The sequence below is a fragment of the Nerophis lumbriciformis genome, linkage group LG24, assembly GCF_033978685.3.
Source record: "Nerophis lumbriciformis linkage group LG24, RoL_Nlum_v2.1, whole genome shotgun sequence".
In the NCBI taxonomy this organism is placed as follows: domain Eukaryota; kingdom Metazoa; phylum Chordata; class Actinopteri; order Syngnathiformes; family Syngnathidae; genus Nerophis; species Nerophis lumbriciformis.
The window spans coordinates 27239239-27266551 of record NC_084571.2 but is presented as its reverse complement, the minus strand read 5'-3'; the positions used below and the strand labels follow the sequence as shown (position 1 = coordinate 27266551).

Genomic DNA, 27313 nt, shown 5'->3' with positions numbered 1-27313 from the left:
ACACCTACGGTACATTTGAAACGGAAAAATGACCAATATACCTGTGTGTATATATATATATATATATATATATTTTTTATTTATTTATTTTTTATTACCTCTTGGTCACATCTCCTGCTCTTAAGTGCATCAAAAAGTTCCCACCAGCTCAGATTTTGACAGCTTCGAATTTCACTTTGTCAAAGTGTCGCTCGCCTCCACAGTGATTCAGCGCTTAGTCATGTGCTCGTCTTTGTTCATATTTAATGAGCGGGTGATGCGTGCGCTGAGAGCTCACAAGTGGCTTTGGGAAGCAAGGCACAATAACAAATCGAGGAAATAACACTAGAGTGGCACAAGGTGCAAAATGCAACTCATTTTTATTGGGTCAACAAGTCCTTTCAAAATAAGATGCTTCAAGAATGAACATTCTGAATGACTGACAGTTAATCAGTAAATTAAAAAGTTAATGTATATCAGCTACATTAGTAAAAAAAACAAAAAACAGACCCAATTCCTTCCAGGGAAAGGACATCAGACTTAACCCTTCATGGGCGCTACCTCGCTGGTGACGGGAAGCAGCTTTTTGAGGTTGAAGAGATCACGCAGGTTGACCTCAGGGTCCACGTAATGCGGGATCTTGCGCTCGTTGAAGAGGCCCGACAGGTTGACCTCCACTTTGGCACGGCGGGAGATGTGCAGGCGCAGCGCAAAGAGACGATGGAGGTTGTCCTCCACCAGGGGGAGCTGGTGGCCGTCCAGTCGCTTCTGCCACAACTTTTTGGGGCGAGGACGCTTGTACGGGACAAATAGTTGATTATGAGGGGATCATCTTGAGAACGTTCAACAACCGTCTTACCTTCTGTCCGATGGCGCCGGGGTCGTGACAGAGCAGATGTCTGCTCAAACTCTCCTGTGGAAAATGTCCAAAACGTTTGAATTACATGTTAACAAAGCTAAGAAAACTAAGTGTATTCTACACATACTGTAAATATACATTCACTGTACAAACACACATTCTGTACATATACAAGTACATATGCATACGTACACTCATGCACATAATCACGTTTCATCAAACATATATTAACTTTGTTGCCCTAGGGTAAACTGGGTATAACACATGGCACACTGACGAAGCTTAACCTATTACTATAACAATCTACAAGGTTAATGTAGGTTGCTTCTCTTTCTCCCTCTTCATTTTTCTGCATTCTTTCGTATCTCAAGTTATCATTACGTATATGTATTGTTGCATTTGAACAACTGTATTGTTGATAATAGAGGTCAATTATTGGTATTGTTCATTATCAATAGCGCTATTTCTATTGGTGTTTGTATTGCTCCATTTGTAGTGTAATAATGCTCACATTGTTATTTCTGTATTATTTATTTCGCTAACTGCTTCTTTGCTATCACTTTTACCATCATATTTGTACATGTCGTATTTGCTGATGTTGCTCTATTGTTGTTGTGTTTGCTGTTGTTTTTGTCTCTCTGTCTAATCCCCCTCTTGTCCCCACAATTTCCCCCTCTGTCTTCTTTTTTTTCCTCTTTCTATCCCCTCCTGCTCCGGCCCGGCTGCACCAAATGATAATATAACTACATTTAATAAAGTCAAATACAAATCAGCTAGGAGAGGGACAATTTTGTAGTTCCGGACCCAGGTGGGGACCATAGCAGGTCGGCCTTCTTAAAGGGACATGCTCCTAGACACTTAGTCAAATTTACGCCTTTTTTTGCTGACTTCCAGCTAGGAGAGGGACAATTTTGTAGTTCCGGACCCAGGTGGGGAACCATAGCAGGTCGGCCTTCTTAAAGGGACATGCTCCTAGACACTTAGTCAAATTTACGCCTTTTTTTGGTGACACAAGAGAAGTATCCCACACTTCTCTTTTGTAAAGTAAATCTGAACAGCCGATATGGGCATCTTCATCAACTATATGATTTGCCTGAGAAGCTGGACAGGACAAAAAAAAAAAAAAAAAAAAAAAATTAAAAAAAGTGTATTCTACGCAATTCAAGTCGTGGCAAAAAAGTTTCAAGATATCGATTCGAGCAATTTTTAATACGCATTCAATAGTTAGGCTTTTGTGAAAATTCTTGCTTTAAATAAGGTATTGTGCCAATTCAGAATCTTTATTTTCAAATGCATCAACTTACTTGCAAAGTTTGAATAAAAATTAACACAATTACTAGGTGTGCACAAAAGTCAATTCAGATCCGAATTGCAATTATTATTCCTCCCGATTTTAAATCGATTAAAAAAATTTTTTTTTCAAATTATATATCCATCCAAACATTCTCTAATGCCTGTCCCTCTTGGGGTGGCGCTGGAGATTATAACAGCTGCACTCGGGCAAAAAGGTAGGTTACACCCTGGATAAGTCGCCACCTCATAGCAAGGCTAACAATCACACACTAGGGCCAATTTAGTGTTTTGCCAATCAACCTATCCCCAGGTGCATGCCTTTGGAGGTGGGAGGAAGCCGGAGTACCCGGAGGGAACCCACGCAGTCACGGGGGGAACATGCAAACCCCACAAAAATACCCCGAGCCCGGGGATTGAACCTATAAAAATTTATTTTTAAATATTTTTTAGGCCATCTCCAAGCAAGGAGCATTTTCTAACCTGTAACCGGTTTAGGAAAAAAATGTCATTTAATACATTATAATACCAAATTAATTGCGTGAATTGGTTTGAATCCAAAATCGATTCTGAATAGTCACCCCAGGATTCAGCTCAACGCGTTAAGAGCCCAAAGATTCACACTAGCAATCACATTTTGAGTAATATTTACATATTTTTTTAATCTTAAACTAGATTTTTTATTTTATTTTTATTTTTTTTACTTTAATTCAACTATTAATCCCTAGAGGTATATTTAAAGTCAACATTTTGTTTGTATTGTATACATGGTTTTAGTCACTTCAACACTAAAATTGTATTTACTCCTTAAACATTGAAAGCAACTTTCAAATGTAACATTTAAAAGCATCAGTTGGAAACATTGTACTGAATTTTGAAGTAGATTAAATGTACTGTTTGCAACTTCCTCAAAAAGCAAAAAATGTGACACCATCGCCAGCTTATTACCATTTGACAAATGCCTATTTTTCACAATTACAAAGTTTGTCAATTTTTTACAAAAAAACTAATGGTGTTGACGGCGGTGACTCCTCCGGTCTCGTCAACACGTACACGCAGGAAGCGCGTGCACATACAAAAGCGGTCCAAGAGAAGCAATGGACAATTTACAGTCATGATAGAATACACATTCAATGACAGCTAACGCCAGCTATCCAAATCACTATTAGGTAACACCCAAAGCTAATGCGCGTGCATGTGTTGCGTACGAGAAGCCGTAAGATGGCAGGATATACTGTGTAAAATACATTGGAAAGTTGTCGCTCTCCAGGCATCTGTGGAAGTGCTGAACAGCCTCTTTAACCCAGGTCTGCTTTTAGTCTGAAATAGATACTTCCCATCAAATACCTCCTTGTCAAAGTAATTTAATGCAGAAGACGTTGCAGTATAGAGCAATGATGGCTTGGGATTAACTTCCTAATTTTTTTATCATGGAAAATTCAGTAACTTTGTAAAGATGAAAACTAGAGATGTCCGATAATATCGGCAGTCCGATATTATCGGCCGATAAATACTTTAAAATGTAAAATCGGAAATTATCGGTTTCAAAATTATCGGTATCAGTTTCAAAAAGTAAAATTTATGACATTTTAAAACGCCGCTGTGTACACGGACGTCGGGAGAAGAACAGAGCGCCACTAAACCTTAAAAGGCACTGCTTTCGCGCGCCAGCCCTGTCACATAATATCTACGGCTTTTCACACACGCAAGTGAATGCAATCATACTTGGTCAACAGCCATACAGGTCACACTGAGGGTGGCCGTATAAACAACTTTAACACTGTTACAAATATGCGCCACACTGTGAACCCACACCAAACAAGAATGACAAACACATTTCGGGAGAACATCCGCACCATAACATAAACACAACAGAACAAATACCCAGAACCCCTTGCAGCACTAACTCTTCCGGGACGTTACAATATACACTCCCCGCTAACCCCCCGCCCCCACCTCAACCTCCTCATGCTCTCTCAGGGAGAGCATGTCCCAAATTCCAAGCTGCTGTTTTGAGGCATGTTAAAAATGATAATGCACTTTGTGACTTCAATAATAAATATGGCAGTGCCATGTTGGCACTTTTTTCCATAACTTGAGTTGATTTATTTTGGAAAACCTTGTTACATTGTTTAATGCATCCAGCGGGGCATCACAACAAAATTAGGCATAATGTGTTAATTCCACGACTGTATATATCGGTATCGGTTGATATCGGTATCAGTAATTAGGAGTTGGACAATATCGGGATATCGGTAAAAAAGCCATTATCGGACATCTCTAATGAAAACTATATTTACACTAAAATAGTAATTTCTGTTTTTTTAATTGGATTGCGTGCATATATTTTGTAGAGCTCAGATTTTTTTTAAACAATTGTATTTTTATGGCTGTTGTGATTATTATTGGCAATCAATGTGTAGCAGTTTTATTTGGAGTGTGGTGTTATTCCTTTTACCTTTATTGTATCAAAGCTTTTTAACATTTTAGACCAAGAAGAATAGCGGCTGCTATTTACCCGCATGGCGAAGGTGCGAGGGCAGTCTGGGAAGGAGCACTTGTACTTAAGGAGCTCCAGGTGCACCTTGTGGATGTGATGCTGCAGGTTAAAGGTGGTGGAGAAGTAGGCCTGGCAGCTCTCGCGGGGACACACCAGCACGGGTTTGTGGGAAGCGTGTATCCGCTTGTGGCGCCGCAGAGCGTTGGCCCTCTTGAAGACTTTCTTGCAGGAATGGCAGGTAAAAGCGGCTAGAAATAAGTTTTATTTAGAAATCTTCCATGTGTCGTGGCGTAGATTTAGCAGTACCTGGATGTTTGACCATGTGCTTCTGAAGCTTGTCCCACGTGGACTCCACCACTTGGCAGTTGGCATCCGGACAGCGGTAACCTGCGAGGACAATCGACATCTGACGCTAGGCTCGGGTGTGGCTGCACTTAAGAGACCCACCTGCGTGCTTCTTCTCATGGGCTTTGCGGGCCACGTGGGAGTCAAACACGGCGCCGCAAGCCTGTTTTGAACACCTGCGCAGGTAAGAATCAAACGCATTAGACCAGAGGTGTTTAAAGTGTGGTCCGGGGGCCATTTGCTACCCGCGGCTTCTTTTTAACAGCCCACAGCACATTCTAAAAAAAATACCGGCCCAATCACATAATACCTACGGCTTTTCACACACACAAGTGAATGCAACCCATACTTTGTCAACAGCCATACAGGTCACGCTGAGGGTGGCCGTATAAACAACTTTAACACTGTTACAAATATGCGCCACACTGTGAACCCACACCAAACAAGAATCAAACACATTTCGGGAGAACATCCGCACCGTAACACAACATAAACACAACAGAACAAATACCCAAAACCCCTTGCAGCACTAACTCTTCCGGGACGCTACAATATACACCTCCCCGCTACCCCTACCCTAGCCCCCCCCCCCCCCAACCCCGCCCACATCAACCTCCTCATGCTCTCTCAGGGAGAGCATGTCCCAAATTCCAAGCTGCTGTTTTGAGGCATGTTTTTTTAAAAAAGCACTTTGTGACTTCAATAATAAATATGGCAGTGCCATGTTGGCATTTTTTTCCATAACTTGAGTTAATTTATTTTGGAAAACCTTGTTACATTGTTTAATGCATCCAGCGGGGCATCACAAAAAAATTAGGCATAATAATGTGTTAATTCCACGACTGTATACATCTGTATCGGTTGATATCGGAATCGGTAATTAAGAGTTGGACAATATCGGAATATCGGCAAAAAAGCCATTATCGGACATCTCTAATCAAAATGGCACCAGCATTCTTTGATTTTTCAGAGCGCGGCCCTCGGTGGAAAAAGTTTGGACACCCCTGTATTACTCTTATGCTTCATTCACATTATGGTGCTAGAAAGCTTGCCACTACTGTAGTGTGTAATTTCATATTACCGTGTGTACTTCAAAAAGTCACGGTTTTAATGACTGTTGTCGTTTCAGCTCCCACATACTTGAACTTTGCAGCCACGCCATGCTCCTGCTGGTGCAGCTTGAAGAGGCGTCTCTTCTTGAAAGCCAAGGAGCAGCCAGCCTGAGTGCACTGGAGGAGAATATAATAATGTCAGTGGAAATGCAAGGCGACCAATCAATGATGGCGTTTTGGTGCCACCTGGCGGTGTTTACCTTGTAATACTGGTCTTGCTCACCGTGGGCGTAGCACATGTGTCTCTTCAGCTTGTCAGCGTGGAAGAAACTCTTGGTGCAGTTTGCAAATGTGCATCTGCAGAAAAGTATAACACATTAAAAACAATCTTATGTAATTTACTGATGGAACTAATTTCATTTATGGATTTTCGCATCTACAAAGAGGGTTTAAATGTAACTTCAATAATGGGTTTTACTATGTAAAGCGCTTTCAGTCACTAGAGAAAAGCACTACATAAATATAAATCACAAAATTCAAACTACGAATGAAGAGTGAGCATCCTCATCAAATTTGAACAGCAATTGGACATCGATAACAGTGCTAATTTTAGACACAATATAAGGCCTACATTCCAGCTTAGTGTTACAAAATACATTGGTATTGTTTGATACATTAATTTCTCCCCCACTGGAGCCTTCTATATTATTTCAGTGTTGCTAACCTTCACAAAATGCCTTAAAAAACATGTTGGCTGCATCAAGACTTTAAGCCGCATTTTGAATATGTCAGATTGTACAATACATATTCAATGACTATCACCAATCACCGAGATCAATTATGAAGTGTAGATTCAAGTCATAATTTTTAGACTATGGTGTATATTTAGTCTCAATGTGCTGTTTATTACTTATTGAGATTTAGTCATAATTTTTTGAACACCTCTTTTTGTGTTACAAAAGGGAACTTAAACATGTAAAAGTTATGGTGTGAAAAAGTATCTATAAGACACAGGGAAGGGGTAGGATTACATTTAAGCTTTGCTTCTTCCTAATCCTTTTTATATATTTGAATGATGCAAATGTAACCACATCATGCCACTTACTGAAAATTGTTAAACATGTTTGAAACAAATCATAACCATACTGCTGTACCATCTTAGTAGCATGGCAAATCTGCATTGCGGGCAACAGACTGCAGTTTTCTTTACTTCGGATTTGTATTACATTTTATATTTATTATTTATATACTTTATATATTTAATTTGTATTTTTAATCAATACACGTGCTTGTGATTCAACTGCAGAAATATTGTACTGATAGATTTCCAGGATAAGTGACATGTATGAGTTTACATGCGATTCATACTTGTCAATATAATTCATTTAAAAATGATTTAACATTTTAAACATCCATCCATCCATTTTCTACCGCTTGTCCCTTTCGGGGTTGCTGGAGCCTATTCTCCAGAAAAATTATAAAATACTGTTCAAGTAGTAATTGAGCCTCCAAGAGCTCATATTACAATAGGCACTACACTTCCCAGAATGCATCGCAAACAATCACGTGCTATGACGTTTGTTTTTAACTCTTTAGTTAGCAAGGTAGCTAAATAATTGGTTCAAGAATGATATTATTTTAGTGAGTCAGCTTTTCAATAAGGAAGGTCAACTTTTTAATTACCAAGAATTTCTCAACCATTTTAAGGACCCTGTGACTCCCAAACAATTTGCCATTGTATTTGATGCCATTCCAACAGGTGTTATGTTGTGCAGGGCTTACTCATCTCCTCTTTCTGCTGTAAAAATTGTGAATGATCCACTTGACACTCCTGTGGGGAAACTTTGCTTTGATCAGAAAAATAACAGAAAAATCCGCAGCTTATTCCAAAATGATTGTGTGTCTGTCTCCTATGTAATTGCGCTCTGGAATAATGTGAATGACATCTGCTGGGTCAAAACATGGTCCCTTCCTAACAGGTATTTACTTACCAACAAAGTCAAAGAGATACCTTTTAAAATCATTCATCGTTATTACCCTGTAAAGACTGTGATGGTTAGATACAAGAAGGACATTGATGTTACCTGCACCTTATGTAACATGCATCCAGAGACTGTTTACCACCTGTTTTGGACTTGTGAAAGCACTCGATCACTATGGCAGGGCATCTGTCGCTTCATCCTGGACAATATTCATGACAAATTTGTGCTTTGTTTTAAAGATGTGCTATTTGGATTTACACTGTATGAAAACAAATTTGAAAAGGAATTTTACCTTTGCAACCTCATACTATTGGCTAAATTTTATATTCATAGATGTAAGTTTCTCAATACCCGACCTGTTTTTTGTGCCTTTAAAAAAGATTTAGAACTCTACATTAAAACACTCTCTACCTCTAACAACCAAAAAGCTGTGAAAACGATGATGCTGCGTTCCAAATTTAAGTTATTTACTGAAATTGAGTGAGTCTATGGCTTTGCACTTTGTTTGTTACACACACACACACACACACACACACACACACACACACACACACACACACACACACACACACACACACACACCAACAACTGGTGTACTGACCATGGCATTACTGTCCTCAATTGGCCTGCCAACTCCCCTGACCTGAACCCCATAGAGAATTTGTGGGGTATTGTGAAGAAGAAGCTGAAAGACACCAGACCCAATAATGCAAATGAGCTAAAGGCCGCTATTGAAGCATCCTGGGCATCCATAACATCTCAGCAATGCCACAGGCTGATTGCCTCCATGCCACGCCGCATTGATGCAGTGATCCGTGCAAAAGGATTCCCAACCAAGTACTGAGTGCATTAATTGACATTTTCAAATGTTTGATTTTGTGTTGCTGTTATAAAAAATGTTTTACTTGGTCTGAGGAAATATTCTAATTTTTTTAGTTTTCCTAAGCTGCATGCCATAATCAGCAATATTAAAATAATAAAAGGCTTGCAATATTTCAGTTGATGTGTAATGAATCCAGAATGTATGACATTTGTTTTTTTTAATTGCATTACAGAAAATGAACTTTATCACAATATTCTAATTTTCTGAGACAGTCCTGTATATATGTTGCATTATATTTTAATTACTTTGAATTTACAACCCCCTGGCGCTGTTTTGTACCGTTTTGTACTGTTTTTGTACTTACTTTATTATTTCTCAACGGTTTGTAAATGTTGAAATTAATAAAGGTTTATTTAAAAAAAAAAAAAAAAAAAAATCCATCCATTTTCTACCGCGTGTCCCTTTTTCAGTCGTTGGAGCCTATCTCAGCTGTATTCGGGCGGAAGGCATAAAAAAAAGCAAGGTAGCTGAATAGCATTCGCATAAATTGTAAGCAAGTATATTGGAGTGACAATTTAAACTTCCTTTAAAAAATGGTTAGCTCATAATGGTAGTTACCGCGAGGTGATTAGCCAATGTTTGCTAACTTTATCTAGCTAGCTGTCCATTTGTGTACTTCTCGGCTTTATTCAATAAATCATTGTGTTTTTTGCAAAAAACACAAATATATTACACACCAATTGACTAATATGCGCAAGCTGCAACTTATTTCTTCATAATTTGGGACATTAGAAAAAAAAAACTGCCTTACTTGACTTGCTTGACGCCATCGTGCTGAAGCATGTGGCGACTCAGGCGTGACTTCCGGGTGAATCGACCCTCGCAGCCGCTCACGGTGCACTGCCATGGACGCTGCATGATTTCACAGGGGTAAGATAAAAGCAACTTTAAAATCTGATTATTTGCCTTACCTTTCCTGTGTGAGCAGCTTCGTGCTCCAGCAGCCTGTTCGGCTTGGAGAAAGTGGCCCCACAACCATCGTGGGAACACTTCAACTGCTGCTTGAGTCCTGCTTTTTCGACGCTCAAATCGTTCATATTTGTTTCTCTTTTGTTTAACCCCCACCGTGTTTATCGCAACACTTTTCTCTCAGTTATGAAAACCAGCTCTACGTTTGCCAGCCTCTTTTGTAGCTTTCCGGAAGGTTCTTAATTGCATAATTGGCTGCAGTTGTCTCTCCCGCATTGACTTGGTGATGGAAGGATCGTCCAGCTGATGTCAATTTTGCTGATGCTGCACAGAAAACAACCATTTCCGCACATTTAAGTGTTTTAAACAAATACAACGCCCCTTTTATCTAGATTTAAGAGCTAATTCAAGATGTGATGTGACTTTTTGTACACTAGAGGGCGTTGTGATTCTGGAGCTCGAATGAAAGTGCAGTTTCCTCTTCCTGCGCCAACAAGGATGCACTTTTTGCCAAGTAAGTGAATATATATACATTTTAAAACAATATACAGTCCCAGTTAGTGAGATACATTGTTGTATTATCTCTGAACCTTACATGTTATCAAAAGGGGTTGGCGATATTGCCATTTTTTTTATCCATCCATCCATTTCCTACCGCTTGTCCCTTTTGGGGTCGCGGGGGGTGCTGGAGCTGTCACGCCTAATTTCTTCCCACTACAAAAACATTCCCCCCCATTTACTTCCGGGGTCATTTCCTCTTACGTTATTTCCTCTTACTTACGTCATTTCCTCTTACGTCATTGACAGCAATCGATAGAATCCAAATCTCCTGAAAATGGTGGTGTCACTGAATGACATTTGTCTTTATCTTTCCCAGGGGATTTATGTCAAACACCAGCAGGCTTCGAAAAATTCCAGGCAGAGTGTTAGGGAAAATATCAGGCGGAGTGTTAGGGCCGCTGCTGGGAACTTCTGTCTTCGTGGTAACGTGCAAAAAATATTAATTAATATATAATACTGTTAAATGTCTGTACTTTAACTCAAGTTAATTTGTCCGATTAATACAGACGTTTTGTTAACGCTATATTATTAAATTTAAAAAAACCAAAACTAGTATCCTTCCAGCGACGGGCAGTCAAAGCCGAAGTGTTATCGATCGCTGTCAATGACGTAAGAGGAAATGACGTAAGAGAAAATGACACCGGAAGTAAATGGGGGGAAGGTTTTTGCAGGGGGAAGAAATTTGGCGTGACAGAGCCTATCTCAGCTGCATTCGGGCGGAAGGCGGTGTACACCCTGGACAAGTCGCCACCTCATTTACCATGAATTGATTTATGTGGACCCCGACTTAAACAAGTTGAAAAACTTATTCGTGTGTTACCATTGAGTGGTCAATTGTACGGAATATGTACTGTACTGTGCAATCCACTAATAAAAGTTTCAATCAATCAATCAATCACAGGGCCAACACAGATAGACAGACAACATTCACGCACTAGGGCCAATTTAGTGTTGCCAATCAACCTATCCCCAGGTGCATGTTTTTGGCGGTGGTAGGAAGCCGGAGTACCCGGAGGGAACCCACGCAGTCACGGGAAGAACATGCAAACTCCACACAGAAAGATCCCGAGCTCGGGATTGAACTCAGGACTACTCAGGACCTTCGTATTGTGAGGCACATGCACTAACTCCTGACTCACTGTGCTGCCCATTTTTTTTATATTGATTGTAAAACAGGACCACTTTTTAGTTAAAACATTTCAAGGTCATTAAATGACATTGTAATCTTTTAGGTCAGGGGTTGGCAACCCAAATAGTCGAAAGAGCCATATTGGACCAAAAATACAAAAACAAAAATCTGTCTGGAGCCGCAAAAAATTAAAAGTCTTATATACCGTATTTTTCGGAGTATAAGTTGCTCCGGAGTATAAGTTGCACCGGCCGAAAATGCATAATAAAGTAGGAAAAAAAACATATTTAAGTCGCACTTGAGTATAAGTTGCATTTAGGGGGGAAATGTATTTGATAAAACCCAACACCAAGAATAGACATTTGAAAGGCATTTTGAAATAAATAAAGAATAGTGAACAACAGGCTGAATAAGTGTACGTTATATGAGGCATAAATAACCAACTGAGAACGTGCCTGGTATGTTAACGTAACATATTATGGTAAGAGTCATTCAAATAACTATAACATACAGAACATGCTATACGTTTACCAAACAATCTGTCACTCCTAATCGCTAAATTCGATGAAATCTTATAAGTCTAGTCCAGTGGTTCTTAACCTTGTTGGAGGTACCAAACCCCACCAGTTTCCTATGCGCATTCACCTGAACCCTTCTTTTGTAAAAAAAATTTTTTTTTTCAAAATCAAAACAAAGTTATGGTTTTTTTAGTGGTGTACAAAATTAACCGTGCATGAACATCACCTTGTTCAAAAAACAAAACCAACACAGTACATGAACTCACAACACATTACACACCTGTAAATCAGATGGAAAATTAGAGGGAATATTGTTTGGGGGTATCCATAGTACGTCGATAGGGAGAAGTTTTTTATTTACACGATGAGTCGGGTGTGTCTTGACCTCCGCCGAACCCCTGAGGCGGACTCACGGAACCCCTAGGGTTCGATCAAACCCAGGTTAAGAACCACTGGTCTAGTCTCTTACGTGAATGAGATAAATAATATTATTTGATATTTTACGGTAATGTGTCAACAATTTCACACATAAGTCGCTCCTGAGTATAAGTCGCACTCCTGGCCAAACTATGAAAAAAACTGCGACTTATAGTCCGAAAAATACGGTAAGTGTTATAGGGCAGCACGGTGTCCCAGGGGTTAGTGCATGTGCCTCACAATACGAAGGTCCTGAGTTCAATCCCTGGCTCGGGATCTTTCTGTGTGGAGTTTGCATGTTCTCCCTGTGACTGCGTGGGTTCCCTCCGGGTACTCCGGCTTCCTCCCACCTCCAAAGACATGCACCTGGGGATAGGTTGATTGGCAACACTAAATTGGCCCTAGTGTGTGAATGTTGTCGGTCTATCTGTGTTGGCCCTGTGATGAGGTGGCGACTTGTCCAGGGTGCACCCTGCCTCCCGCCCGAATGCAGCTGAGAGGGACAAGCGGTAGAAAATGGATGGATATAAGTGTTCTAATGGAGGAAACACATGCTGTAAGTGTCTATATTAGCTAAATTAGCCTACTATCAAAAGGCTGACGCAAATCTTTGTTGACAGAAATTTTGTATTTTAATTTTTATTCTACACATATTTGCAACATTGGAAATCATTAGTAAAGTGGAGGCTTCTCACAGGATGAGTTAACTCCTGGAAATTACTGGCTTATAATGGCCAAAGGTATAGATGTGTGTGTCCAAGTTTAAGGAAACGGCAGGCTGTCTTCTAATGGATTTATTACAATCTTTGCATGCTGGGTAACGTTTGCTGTGGTCTGGAACAACATGGCACACAAACAACTATGAGAAATGCAGCCAATAATACATACAGATAATGTGTCATAAGACATGCAAATATAAATTAAATACACAGAGGACATAAGTAAAGGAAATTAAATGAGCTCAAATATACCTACAAACGAGGTATAATGATGCAATATGTACATACAGCTAGCGTAAATAGCATGTTAGCATCGATTAGCTTACTGTCATGCACCGACCAAATATACCTGATTAACACTCCAACAAATCAATAATATCAACGAAGCGCACCTTTTGTGCATTCACGTACAGCATAACACACGTTTGGTGGACAAAATGAGACAAAGAAGGAGTGGTATAAAACCCGTCTTTCTGTGGCAGCGTTGGAGAAAGTGGTACATTTAAACAAACTACAATGAGTTAAAGGATCGCTGAAATTAGTAGGACAAAACAGTGCTTACCATATACTCTCATCAGTGAAGCATGTATAACATAAACAGTGCAATTTCTAACAATTAGGAAAGTTTGTGTCATGTTTGTTCTCCTACAGAAAATATATTAAAACAAAAACATATTTTTTCTTCATCTTTTTCCATTTTTACACATCTCTGAAAGAGGTCCAGGGAGCCCCTATGGCGGCGCTAAAGAGCCGAGGGTTGCTGACCCCCGTTTTAGGTATGTGTAAAATTTTAAAAAGATTTACACGAAACCTGTTTTTTCAGACAAGTCTTGTAAAGGCGATAACATTGTTATAAGTATACTTTTCATGTGATAGGTACTGAGTTAGTTATGGATTTTTAAAACCGGTGAAAATGCTCTAATTTCTGGTCAACTTCTTAAATACATATTCAATGGGGCTCAATATTTCATTGGAATCAACCTTTTTACAAAAAGGGTAGCCATTATGACCTCTTTGTTAAAAATGTCTGAACTTTTTAAATATTTACCCCATTGTGAAAAGGTTGATGTCATTGGAAAGTTTACTAAACAAGGTTTCACAGTTACAGTATATTTTTATTTGATTAAATTAATTAAAGTAGCATCGGAAGTGACGGAAAATTTGAGCAAACATGCCGGTGTTAGTCACATCACAAGCCACCAGACCATCAGCGGATCCAAAAAGATCAGTGTGCGAATCAAATATTTTAAAAGATTTCTGGCAGACTCACAGATAAATTAATAATTTATATAATAATAGGGATTACAATGAACATTTTACTTACCGTATAATTTTTGCAGGGCGGTTTCGTCCAGTGTAAACTTGCAAATTTTGTTGGAGCTTTGTGTAGTGAGTACTTGTTCAATCCGAAAATGTTGATAGTCTGGATAAACGAGGCTATGTTTGTACGTCCTGAGTATTGGTATATAGTGGTGATGAAAACAACGCAAACGCAGTTGAACTCTGAAACAGCGGTCTGGTCGCTACTCACAATGTCGCGATCAAGCTTGTAACGCGCTGTACAATAAATTGGCTACACAACTTTTCCTCACTGTTTTGTGCGTACGTATGCGCTGTATGAGCTTTAAGAAGCAGAGTGGGGCTGGGCGATATATCGATATGCGCGATATATCGCGGGTTTGTCTCTGTGCGATATAGAAAATTACTATATCGTGATATTCGATTATGCGTTTTCACGCAGTTGCTTTTAGCTGCGGGCATTACACTACAGGCTCTCCTCGCTCTTTCCTGTGTCTCCTTCTCACAGACAGCAAGCGCAGCTTCTACACACGTCACATACTGTCACGACATACGTCACATACGTATACGCCCTCGCGGAGAAGAGACGTAGCAGAATGGCTAACGTTAGCTGTGATGCTAGCGGTAATACGAGCGAAAGAAGGTGCGAATCTAGTAGCAAATGAAGGAATAATTAATTCCCCCAAAAAACAGCAGGGGGTCCATCGTCTGGCGGTGGTTTGGCTTCAAGTGGGAATATGTCGAACAGACAACCGTAATTTGTCAAGTGTGGGGCGAAAGCGTTGCTATAAAAAGTAGCATTACTGCTAATATGTAGCATCATTTGAAAAGTCACCTGCTAGAGAATGAACAGTGCTTACTCCGCACGTCAACATCTCCGTTCGGTGCCACACGCCCACACCATCAAAATGCAGAGGCAAACATTTCCAGATCAACACCGTATGAAAAAAATAGTAATTTTTTTTTAGTTGTGATTTCCTTCTCTGCATGAAAGTTTAAAAGTAGCATATATTAATGCAGTATGAAGAAGAATGTTTTAATGTAGACACATAGAATCATCATACTGCTGTGATTATATGCATCAAGTGTTCATTCAAGGCTAAGGCAAAATATCTAGATATATATCGTGTATCACAATATGGCCTTAAAATATCGCGATATTAAAAAAAGGCCATATCGCCCAGCCCTAAAGCAGAGTTACTTTGCATAACCGACAAATTACTTTTGTGTTGGTCAAAAGTTATAATGGCGGGCTGCCACCAATAAATGGAAAAAAAAAACATTGGTTTTGCTTTCCAGTATTTTAAAATCCCTTTAGGAATTCGCAATTGTATGATGGAGCTAATTCACACAAATTCACACGACCTTGCAACTTTGTTCATTGTCCAACTTCCCTGCACATTTTGACCAATCTGCAAATCTCAGTGTCATATTTTGGTATTTCACTAATGCTAACTATAAGCAAGCTATTGTTAGCATGATTGCATTGTACAGTTGACATGCTATTTTTTTAAGCACATTTTGCTCATCTTTTTTGTTACTTGATGCTATATAGCCAGCATACTAACTGTTAGCATTTCGGTTTGGCTTGGCTCTTCAGCAATCACACGAAATGTCTCCCAAAATTGTATTTTCTTGTTCTTTGAAAATAAATCTATATGTTGTACTGGTTTTGAAGGTTAAAAACTATCAAAAATGTCCCCAACATCTTTTGATTCGTCAGTCTGTGGCCTTTGGTTGAAAAAGTTTAGGCACTCCTGGTGTAATCAAATGTTTTTTGTGTAGACAAAGCAGGAACAACAATGTGTTACAATATATCAACATTCATTGCTCAAACGACACAGCTGTCGTCCTTCCTTGTAGTTTATCCTATTGTCAGTTCTTGTCTATAGCGCAAAGCCTTCTGGGTAATGTAGTGCACAAACATTTAGCAACACACCGGAGTGTTCACTTCCTACTTTACATGTATTTGCACCAAACAAAAATATAAACGCAACACTTATGTTTTTGCTCACAATTTTAATGTGTTCAACTCAAAGATCTAAAACATTTACTATATACACAAAATACCTTTTCCTCTCAAACATTGTTCACAAATCTGTCTAAATTTGTGTTAGTGAACATTTCTTCATTGCCAAGATAATCATCCCACCTCACAGGTGTGGCATATTAAGATGCTGATTAAACAGCATGATTATTGCACAGGTGTACCATAGGCTGCTCACAATAAAACACCACGCTGAAATATGCAGTTTTGCTTTATTGGTGGTATGGGGGGGACAGAAAAGCAGTCAGTGTCTGGTGTGACCACCATTTGCCTCACGCAGTGCAACACATCTCCTTCGCATAGAGTTGATCAGATGGGTGATTGGGGCTTGTGGAATGTTGGTCCACTCCTCTTCAATGGCTGTGCCAAGTTGCTGGATATTGGCAGGAACTGGAATAGGCAGTCGTATATGCCGATCCACAGCAACCCAAACATGCTCCATGGGTGACCTGTCCTGTGAGTATGCTGGCCATGCAAGAACTGGGAAGTTTTCAGCTTGCAGGAATTGTGTACAGTAGTGATGGGTTGATGAGGCGTCATGAAGCTTTTCGACACATTGCAAAACTGTATTGATACTGTGTCACTAAATACTGACATCTGCTGAACATTAAAAATCCCTACAGGCAACCTATTCAACTGACACTGATTTTATGACCTAGTATATACAATAATATAAATCAAGTCATTGTATTTAATTTAGGATTATTTCGTATTTTCATTGAAATAAAAATATATTTATCTTTTTTAGATACAGTCAATAAATAATGTGAACATGGAAATCTAAGAGAATGTGTTGTAAATGAGGATGCTTGTGGACTGGGAATTGTATTTATTTTTTATTTTTTTTACACATTTTTATTTAAAAAAAACAGTTTTTCCAACGTATTACATTTTAGACGATTTCTCTTCTTAGTTATTATTTCTCCGGCTGTAGAAAAGACCCGCTCACAGGGCACAGAGGAGGCGTCAGTGCGACACAGTCCGCGTATCGGTCACGTGACCGAAACAGCTCATGATCGGTCACGTGACTTTCTAAAGGCGGTACGCGCACCGACACAGGGTTTTGCTTTATGAGCTCGACGCATGCGCCGATACATCGGTGTTGCCGGACCCATCACTAGTGTACAGATCCTTGCAACATGGGGCTGTGCATTGTCATGCTGTACCACGACATGATGTTCTCGGGTGAATGGCACAACAATGGTCCTCAGGATCTCGTCATGGTATCTCTGCCCATACCATAACCCCACTCCCTCTATGGGCCACTTCATTCACAACGTTGACATCAACAAACCGCTTTCCCACACAACACCACACACGCTGTCTGCCATTTGCCCTGAACAGTGAAAACTGGGATTCATCCGTTTAGAGAACACCTCTCCAACGTGCCAGACGCCATCGAATGTGAATATTTGCCCAAGTCGGTTACGACGTCAAATTGCAGTCAGGTTGAGACCCCTATGAGGACGACAAGCATGCAGATGAGTTTCCCTCAGACGGTTTCTCACAGTTTGTGCAGACATTCTTTGTTTATGCTAACCAATTGTTGCAGCAGCTGTCTCAGACGATCCTGGAGGTGCACCTGCTGGATGTGGAGGTCCTGGGCTGGTCTGGTTACACATGGTCTGCGCTTGTGAGGCCGGTTGGATGTACTGCCAAATTCTCTGAAACACCTTTGGAGACGGTTTATGTAGAGAAATTAACATTCAATTCACAGGCAACCGCTCTGGTGGACATTCCTGCAGCCAGCATGCCAACTACCGGTACACGCTTCTTCAAAACTTGCGGCATCTGTGGCATTGTGCTTTGTGATAAAACTGCCTGTTTTAGAGTGGCCTTTTATTGTGGGCAGTCTAAGGCACACCTGTACAAAAATCATGCTGTTTAATCAGCATCTTGATATGCCACAGCTGTGAGGTTGATGGATTATCTTGGCAAAGAAGAAGTCCTCGCTAACACAGATTTAGACAGATTTGTGAACAATATTAGAGAAGAATAGGTTTTTTGCACTGATGCACAGATGAGTGGTCCAACCTGGGTCTCGACTTTGAACAGCTAGCGCTTCATCTGTGGTCACCTAATAACCTCTCCACGCACGAGAGGGGGCGGAGCAGAAAAGAAACAGCAGATCAACTGGTCTAAAAGGGGGGTCTATTTAAAGGCAAGCGTATACAAATGAGTTTTAGGATGGGACTTAAGTGCTTCTACTGAGGTAGCATCTCTAACTGTTACCGGGAGGGCATTCCATAGTACTGGAGCCCGAATAGAAAACACTCTATAGCCTGCAGACTTTTTTGGGGCTCTGGGAATCACTAATAAGCCGGAGTTCTTTGGACGCAGATTTCTTGCCGGGACATATGGTACAATACAATCAGCAAGATAGGATGGAACTAGACCGTGTAGTATTTTATACGTAAGTAGTAAAACCTTAAAGTCGCATCTTAAGTGCACAGGAAACCAGTGCAGGTGAGCCTGAAAAGGCGTAATATGATCATGAAAATGATGAATTGATTCAGAATCGGGAAGAAAAAAATACCGATTTGGATGTGAATTGATTTTTCTGTGCACCCCTAATTTAATTTAATTATTCCGCCCGAATGCAGCTGAGGTAGGCTCCAGCACCCCCCGCGACCCCAAAAGGGACAAGCGGTAGAAAATGGATGGATTTCACGATTGTATTATTTATTTCATGATATAATTGATTATTTCATGAACCTGTGTGTTCCAACTCATGGAATATGTCAATATTAAAAAAATAAAATTATTGATTACAAATAGGAAGCAGCCGACCGAGCGAGGCTGCATGGCAACGGTGGGCGGGGCCTTGCTCAGATAGTGGGCGGAGCCACGGGCCCCACACGTGCCCTGCCTGCTCACGCAGCAACCATCTTCCGCATACCGCAGACCAGTGCGCACGCACGCCGAGCCACGCACGCACACGCACGCTCCGGAGCGATGCATCCGCGGTGCGCGCCCTCTTCCTCACCGATCCTCCTCATCCTCGGTATTGATCAGGCGAAGCTCCGCGATGCTTCCATGTCTACCTCGCACAGATGTCCGTGATGGCCGCAGAGGAGAAGAGCTGACGATGAGAGCAGGTGCACCTTGGCACATTTGGAGCTTTAGCATTACGATTTGATTTTTTCACGTATTTTTTTCTCCCTCCTCCTCGTCTTCTTCCGTGCTTCGGTGGCATTTTGCGGGCCTGGATGCGGTGACAGGCGGGAATGTGTGACGACCATGCTGGCGGTGCGGTGCTTCTTGCTCTTTGCTGCAGTGGGCGAGCGGCTGGCGGTGTCAGGTAAGACCCGATGATTGGCAGTTGCAGGAGGAGGGGGTGTCTGCAGCCATACCATCGTTCCACTTGCCTTACAGCGTCAACATTGGGTTTAGTTCTGCATGTTTTGCTGCATTGACACATCTCTACCACAGTGAACTCTTGCTTTTAAGCCAATAAGAATGAACGTCTGAACTTGTGCAACTCTAATGCATTGTTGTTTGCGTGCTACAATATTGTGTAAAAGCTGGTATTTTTCATCACACACTTAGGCTGCAATAATATCTGCTCAGTGCACACTCATTTAAAGTCATTTATCTTTTTTACAGTGGTTAGCACAATTGCCTTGCAGCAAAAAGGAGGTTTTGAATCTGTGTCAGTGCAAGACCTGCTGCACTTTCTCACTCATCTTGTGTGGGTTGTCTTTGGATATTTCCTCCCACAGTCCAAAAACATGCATGCCTTCTTCATTGAAGATGCTAAATTGTCGTCAAAGTGTACAATAACACGCATGCTAGCTTCATTAAATATGTTAAATTGTCACTGCTGTTTACAAAACATGCGTGCTAGCTCCATTGCTAAATTGTCACCAATGTTTACACAAAAAAAACACATGCCAGATTCATTGAAAACTAAATTGTCACCAATGTATGCAATAACAGGCATCCTAACTTCATTTAAGACAACATTGTCACTAATGTTTACAATAACAAGCATGCTAGCTTCATTGAAGATGTTAAATTGTCACCAATGTTTACAATAACAAGCATGCTAGCCTCATTGAAGACTAAATTGTCACCAGTGTTTACAAAAACATGCATGCTAGCTTATTTGCTATTTTGTCACCAGTGTTTACAAAAACACAAATGCCAGATTCAATGAAAACTAAACTGTCACCAATGTTTACAATAACACGCATCCTGACTTCAATGAAGACAAAATTGTCACTAATGTTTACAATAACAAGCATGCTAGCTTCATTGAAGATGTTAAATTGTCACCAATGTTTACAATAACAAGCATGCTATCCTCATTGAAGACTAAATTGTCACCAGTGTTTACAAAGACATGCATGTTCGCTTATTTGCTAAATTGTCACCAATGTTTACAAAAACCGCTTCATTGAAAACTAAATTGTCACAAATGTTTACAAAAACATGCATGCTATCCTCATTGAATACTAAATTGTCACCAGTGTTTACAAAAACATGCATGCTAGTTTATTTGCTATTTTGTCACCAATGTTTACAAAAACACGCATCCTGACTTCATTGAAGACAAAATTGTCACTGTTTACAAAAACACGCATCCTGACTTCATTGAAGACAAAATTGTCACTGTTTACAATAACAAGCATGCTAGCTTCATTGAAGATGTTAAATTGTCACCAATGTTTACAATAACAAGCATGCTATCCTCATTGAAGACTAAATTGTCACCAGTGTTTACAAAAACATGCATGCTAGCCTCATTGAAGACTAAATTGTCACCAGTGTTTACAAAAACATGCATGCTCGCTTATTTGCTAAATTGTAACCAATGTTTACAAAAACACGCATGCTCGCTTCATTGAAGACTAAATTGTCACCAATGTTTACAAAAACATGCATGCTGTCCTCATTGAATACTAAATTGTCACCAGTGTTTACAAAAACATGCATGCTAGCTTATTTGCTAAATTGTCACCAATGTTTACAAAAACATGCATGCTCGCTTCATTGAAGACTGAATTGTCACCAGTGTTTACAAAAACATGCATGAGAGCTTCATTAAATATTTCAAATTGTCACCAGTGTTTACAAAACATGTGTGCTAGTTTCATTGCTAAATTGTCACCAATGTTTACAAAAACACGCATCCTTTTTTTTTTGTTTTTGTTTGTTTTTTTAGTCCTGTCCAGCTTATCAGGCAAAATCATATAGTTGATGTAGATGCCCATATTGGCTGTTCAGATTTACTTTACAAAAGAGAAGTGTAGGATACTTCTCTTGTTGCCTTATTTGTATATGACTTTATTAAATGTATTTATATTATCATTTGGTGCAGCCGGGCCAGAGCAGGAGGGGATAGAAAGAGAAAATAAGGAAGACAGAGGGGGAAATTGTGGGGACAAGAGGGGGGATAAGACAGAGAGACAAAAACAACAGCAAGCACAACAACAACAACAACAATAGAGCAACATCAGCAAATACGATATGTACAAATATGATGGTAAAAGTGATAGCAAAGAAGCAGTTAGCGAAATAAATAATAATACAGACATGACAATGAGCATTATTACACTACAGCAATACAATAGAAATACCGCTATCAATAATGAACAATACCAATAATTTACCTCTATTTTCAACAATACAGTTGTTCAAATGCAACATACATATACGTAACAATAACTACAGATAATAAATAATGCAGAAAAATGGAAGGGAAGAAAGAGAAGAAACCTATATTAACCTTGTAGATTGTCATAGTAACAATACGTTAAGCTTTATCAGTGTGCCATGTGTTATCCAGTTTACCCTAGGGCAGTGGTTCTCAAATGGGGGTACGCGTACCCCTGGGGGTACTTGAAGGTATGCCAAGGGGTACGTGAGATTTTTTTTAAATGTCTGTCAAAAAGAACTGTGAAAAGAAATGCAACAATGCAATATTCAGTGTTGACAGCTAGATATTTTGTGGACATGTTCCATAAGATTTCTTTTTTTGTTAAGAAATGTTTAGAATTAAGTTCATGAATCCAGATGGATCTCTATTACAATCCCCAAAGAGGGCACTTTAAGTTGATGATTACTTCTATGTGTAGAAATCTTTATTTATAATTGAATCACTTGTTTATTTTTCAACAAGTTTTTAGTTATTTTTATATCTTTTTTTCCAAATAGTTCAAGAAAGACCACTACAAATGAGCATTATTTTGCACTGTTATACAATGTAATAAGTCAGAAACTGATGACATAGTGCTGTATTTTACTTCTTTATCTCTTTTTTTCAACCAAAAATGCTTTGCTCTGATTAGGGGGTACTTGAATTTAAAAAAAATTCACAAGGGGTACATCACTGAAAAAAGGTTGAGAACCACTGCCCTAGGGTAACAATGTTAATTTATGTTTGATGAAACGTGATTATGTTAATCAATAATATGTTAAATTGTCACCGGTGTTTACAAAACATGCGTGCTCGCTTCATTGCTAAATTGTCACCAATGTTTACAAAAAACATAGATGCCGGATTCATTGAAAACTAAATTGTCACCAATGTATACAATAACACGCATCCTAACTTCATTGAAGACAAAATTGTCACTAATGTTTACAATAAAAAGCATGCTAGCTTCATTGAAGATGGTAAATTGTCACCAATGTTTACAAAAACAGGCATGCTAGCCTCATTGAAGACTAAATTGTCACCAGTGTTTACAAAAACATGCATGCTAGCTTATTTGCTAAATTGTCACCAATGTTTACAAAAACATGCATGCGCGCTTCATTGACAATGCACAATTGCCACCAAAGTTTACTAAAACAAGCATGCTAGCTTCATTGAAGACTAAATTGTCACTATGTTTACAAAAACATACACGCTAACTTAATTGCTAAATTGTCACCAGTGTTTACAAAAACAGGCATGCTAGCTACATTGCTAAATTTTCTTATCAAGTACATCCATTTTTTGTTGCACTTAAGTGTCATGTGCTGCAGCTGACTAGATTGGTCACTGGTAAATCACACGACACCTACACACAAAGAACAATGACATTCACACTTACTGTATGAAAAATGTAGTCTCTTATTAGCCCAAAATGCACATTGTGGGGATGGGAGGAAGTTGTAGTACCCAGAGAAATACAGATCTGGATCTCCAGACTGCATGCAGATACTCCCATGATGCCCCTTCATTAACGGCACTAAAACAAGCATGCTTGCTTCATGGAAGACGCTAACATTTGTCTGTCCTGTCGTCTTGTCCAGGTGTGACCTGGAGCCCAGGCCAGGATGGGGGAGGCACTTGGGTCGGCTCCTCCTGGTCCGGACAAGCCGAGGGCAGCGACACAGCGGCCCAGGTGACCTATCCCAAACGTCTGGTCCGAAGGATTGAGTCTGAGAAGGAACTGGCTCATGCGCACCTGGATACCAGGGTGAAGAACAACAAGCAACACGCCTTGGTGAGTTGATACCCAGAATGTATCTACAGTGGATCTGGATTACTTTTGGCCTCATCCCTCACTTAAAGTGTGAGTGAAGAATGCACTACCGACCTGATAAGAACTGATACGTCCTAAAGAGAAATAGATGATTCAGTACTATCTGTTTACAGATGCTACCCAGTGGTTGTTTGAGCACACTGCAGCTAGTCCTGGATAGTCCTACTCCTTAATGCTTCAGTCACACGCAGGATTCCCACAGGATTGAGGCAAAAATGCACCCCTACCTACTGTATATCTCTGCGCCTGTCCACCTTCTCACGTCACACCTGCCGTATGTCTTCTTCTATGCACCTTGCTATGTCCCACCTGTATCTCAGTATGCCTGTTCTGAATGTATGCCTCACCTTTGAGTCTACCTATGTTCGCCGATGTCACATCAATTCCTTACATGCCATTATCATATTTACAGTATGTCTCCATCACGTCTCCACCTGCTATGTCACATGACTTAATCGCTTGTCAATACCATAGTTATGGCACCTGTGTTACATCTACACCTCTACCCATGTCTTGCCAGTCAACCAATATGCATGCATTTAATTCCACCTATCTCTACATCTAGTTTCACTTACAGTATGTGTTCACCTGTGTCACTCTTCATTTATACTCTACAGTAGAACATCCATTTACTTAAAGTAAATACAGACTGCCGCCATGCACAGTCGCACACAGGGCTGGGAAGTATACTGGTGTTATAGTTAATACTGGTATATTTTAGAAAGCGGTATATATTTGAGGCAGTATCTTTTGTTGTGCCTTTGTTGCGGCCGGTACGGTGCGCTGCGGCCGCGGTGCGGGAAGGATTCGGCGGACGGGAAAGGTCTACCGCACATTGCCAACCCCCCTCCACATTCACCTTTGCGCACAGCCGACGTACCCACACCGTAGCTCCAGCGGCTGACAGGGATAGGTGGCGGCTCCTTTATTATTAACCAGAGGTAACACAAGTCGGTGAAAAAGATTCAACAGAACAGCTGACAAACAGCCGCTGCAGTGGTAACCGCTACAGCTAACAAATACAGTGACATCACACGTGGCTTGGCAACAGACATGGCCTTTTAAAGGGGAACATTATCACCAGACCTATGTAAGCGTCAATATATACCTTGATGTTGCAGAAAAAGACCATATATTTTTTTAACCGATTTCCGAACTCTAAATGGGTGAATTTTGGCGAACTAAACGCCTTTCTAATATTCGCTCTCGGAGCGATGACGTCACAACATGGCGTCACATCTGGAAGCAATCCGCCATTTTCTCAAACACCGAGTCAAATCAGCTCTGTTATTTTCCGTTTTTTTCGACTGTTTTCCGTACCTTGGAGACATCATGCCTCGTCGGTGTGTTGTCGGAGGGTGTAACAACACGAACAGGGACGGATTCAAGTTGCACCAGTGGCCCAAAGATGCGAAAGTGGCAAGAAATTGGACGTTTGTTCCGCACACTTTACCGACGAAAGCTATGCTACGACAGAGATGGCAAGAATGTGTGGATATCCTGCGACACTCAAAGCAGATGCATTTCCAACGATAAAGTCAAAGAAATCTTCCGCCAGACCCCCATTGAATCTGCCGGAGTGTGTGAGCAATTCAGGGACAAAGGACCTCGGTAGCACGGCATGCAATGGCGGCAGTTTGTTCCCGCAGACGAGCGAGCTAAACCCCCTGGATGTCTTGGCTCACACCGTCCCGAAGATGATCAAGAGAAGAATATCGACCCTAGCTTCCCTTGCCTGCTGACATGAGGGTAGAATATATTAATTGATGAAAATTGGGCTGTCTGCACTTTCAAAGTGCATGTTGTTGCCAAATGTATTTCATATGCTGTAAACCTAGTTCATAGTTGTTAGTTTCCTTTAATGCCAAACAAACCCATACCAATCGTTGGTTAGAAGGCTATCGCCGAATTCGTCCTCGCTTTCTCCCGTGTCGCTGGCTGTCGTGTCGTTTTCGTCGGTTTCGCTTGCATACGGTTCAAACCGATATGGCTCAATAGCTTCAGTGTCTTCTTCAATTTCGTTTTCGCTACCTGCCCCCACACTACAACCATCCGTTTCAATACATTCGTAACCTGTTGAATCGCTTAAACCGCTGAAATCCGAGTCTGAATCCGAGCTAATGTCGCTATAGCTTGCTGTTCTTTCCGCCATGTTTGTTTGTGTTGGCTTCACTATGTGACGTCACAGGAAAATGGACGGGTGTATATAACGATGGTTAAAATCAGGCACTTTGAAGCTTTTTTTAGGGATATTACGTGATGGGTAAAATTTTGAAAAAAACTTTGAAAAATATAATTAGCCACTGGGAACTGATTTTTAATGGTTTTAACCATTCTGAAATTGTGATAGTGTTCCCCTTTAAAGGTACACATATGTACACACCCGTTGCTATCACATGAAAATTCTGTAAACTGCATAATATTATGAGTGTTTTTTAAGTAACACATTATTTACTTTCCCTAGTAATTAATTACATGTATTAAAAAGTAATTATATTGGTCATTAAATTACTTTTTTGGTTAAGTAACTATAACTACCTTTTAAACGTAATTTGAGAACACTGATAGTAACGCTAATGTGGTGTTGAGTCTAAACTAAACACTTTGTTTAAAATACCGTTATATATCGTATACCGTGATACTACCTAAAACCTACCTAAAAATATCGGGATATTCGGGACACATATCGGGACGAGATCTGACGTAAGTATGAGCAAGAACTGATAAAGGCTACTCGGATGCGTGGCGAAACGTCTTAAGACGAACCAAACAGTCTAGTTGCGATCGATTGAATGCCCTGAGATATCAGGATATTAGTTTTGGTCCCTATCGCCCAGGTCTGTGGTTCATAAATCAAATAGTTCATACTGGGGCTGTAAATCTTTGGGCACATAACTATTAGATTCAGAATCCATCCAAACAGAGTGCAGGTTCGAAAAGCTCCTTTTGGGTGCACGTAGATGACCTAAAATGTCCATTTAAAAATACTGTATTTGTTTATTCATCTACCGTATTTTTCGGACTATAAGTCGCAGTTTTGTTCATAGTTTGGCCGGGGGTGCGACTTGTACTCAGGAGCGACTTATGTGTGAAATTATTAACACATTACCGTAAAATATAAAATAATATTATTTAGCTCATTCACGTAAGAGACTAGACGTATAAGATTTCATCGGATTTAGCGATTAGGAGTGACAGATTGTTTGGTAAACGTATAGCATGTTCTATATGTTATAGTTATTTGAATGACTCTTACCATAATATGTTACATTAACATACCAGGCACGTTCTCAGTTGGTTATTTATGCGTCATATAACGTACACTTATTCAGCCTGTTGTCCAATA

General features: G+C 40.1%; 2 protein-coding genes across 7 annotated transcripts in view; one reads left to right on the top strand and one right to left on the bottom strand.

Moving 5' to 3' along the window:
• Positions 1-345: 345 nt before the first annotated feature.
• On the bottom strand, positions 346-10129 carry 42sp43 (P43 5S RNA-binding protein). Of its 2 annotated transcripts, none has more exons than XM_061981872.1 (9): positions 9802-10129; positions 9642-9742; positions 6286-6382; positions 6114-6202; positions 5076-5149; positions 4935-5015; positions 4647-4846; positions 839-892; positions 346-774 (listed from the first exon to the last, which is right to left on the bottom strand). In XM_061981872.1, the coding sequence occupies exons 1-9, from the start codon at positions 9925-9927 to the stop codon at positions 520-522; spliced, it is 1077 nt and encodes a 358-aa protein (XP_061837856.1). In that variant the 5' UTR covers positions 9928-10129; the 3' UTR covers positions 346-519. The 2 variants fall into 2 exon arrangements, with proteins under 2 accessions (XP_061837856.1, XP_061837855.1); XM_061981871.1 differs by having other exon boundaries at positions 348-774; positions 4647-4876; positions 9802-10122.
• Positions 10059-27313, top strand: part of LOC133620393 (disintegrin and metalloproteinase domain-containing protein 11-like) — an 80578-nt gene continuing 63323 nt past the window's right edge. For 2 of the 5 annotated variants that reach the window (XM_061981863.1, XM_061981865.1), the window contains exons 1-4: positions 10060-10313; positions 19268-19587; positions 19711-19790; positions 23735-23928. In XM_061981863.1, coding sequence (XP_061837847.1) covers positions 19730-19790; positions 23735-23928 — 255 coding nt within the window. In that variant the 5' untranslated portion in view covers positions 10060-10313; positions 19268-19587; positions 19711-19729. Of the gene's footprint in view, positions 10314-19267; positions 19588-19615; positions 19791-23734; positions 23929-27313 lie in introns of those variants that run through there. The other 3 variants (XM_061981866.2, XM_061981869.1, XM_061981867.1) reach the window with 3 other exon arrangements.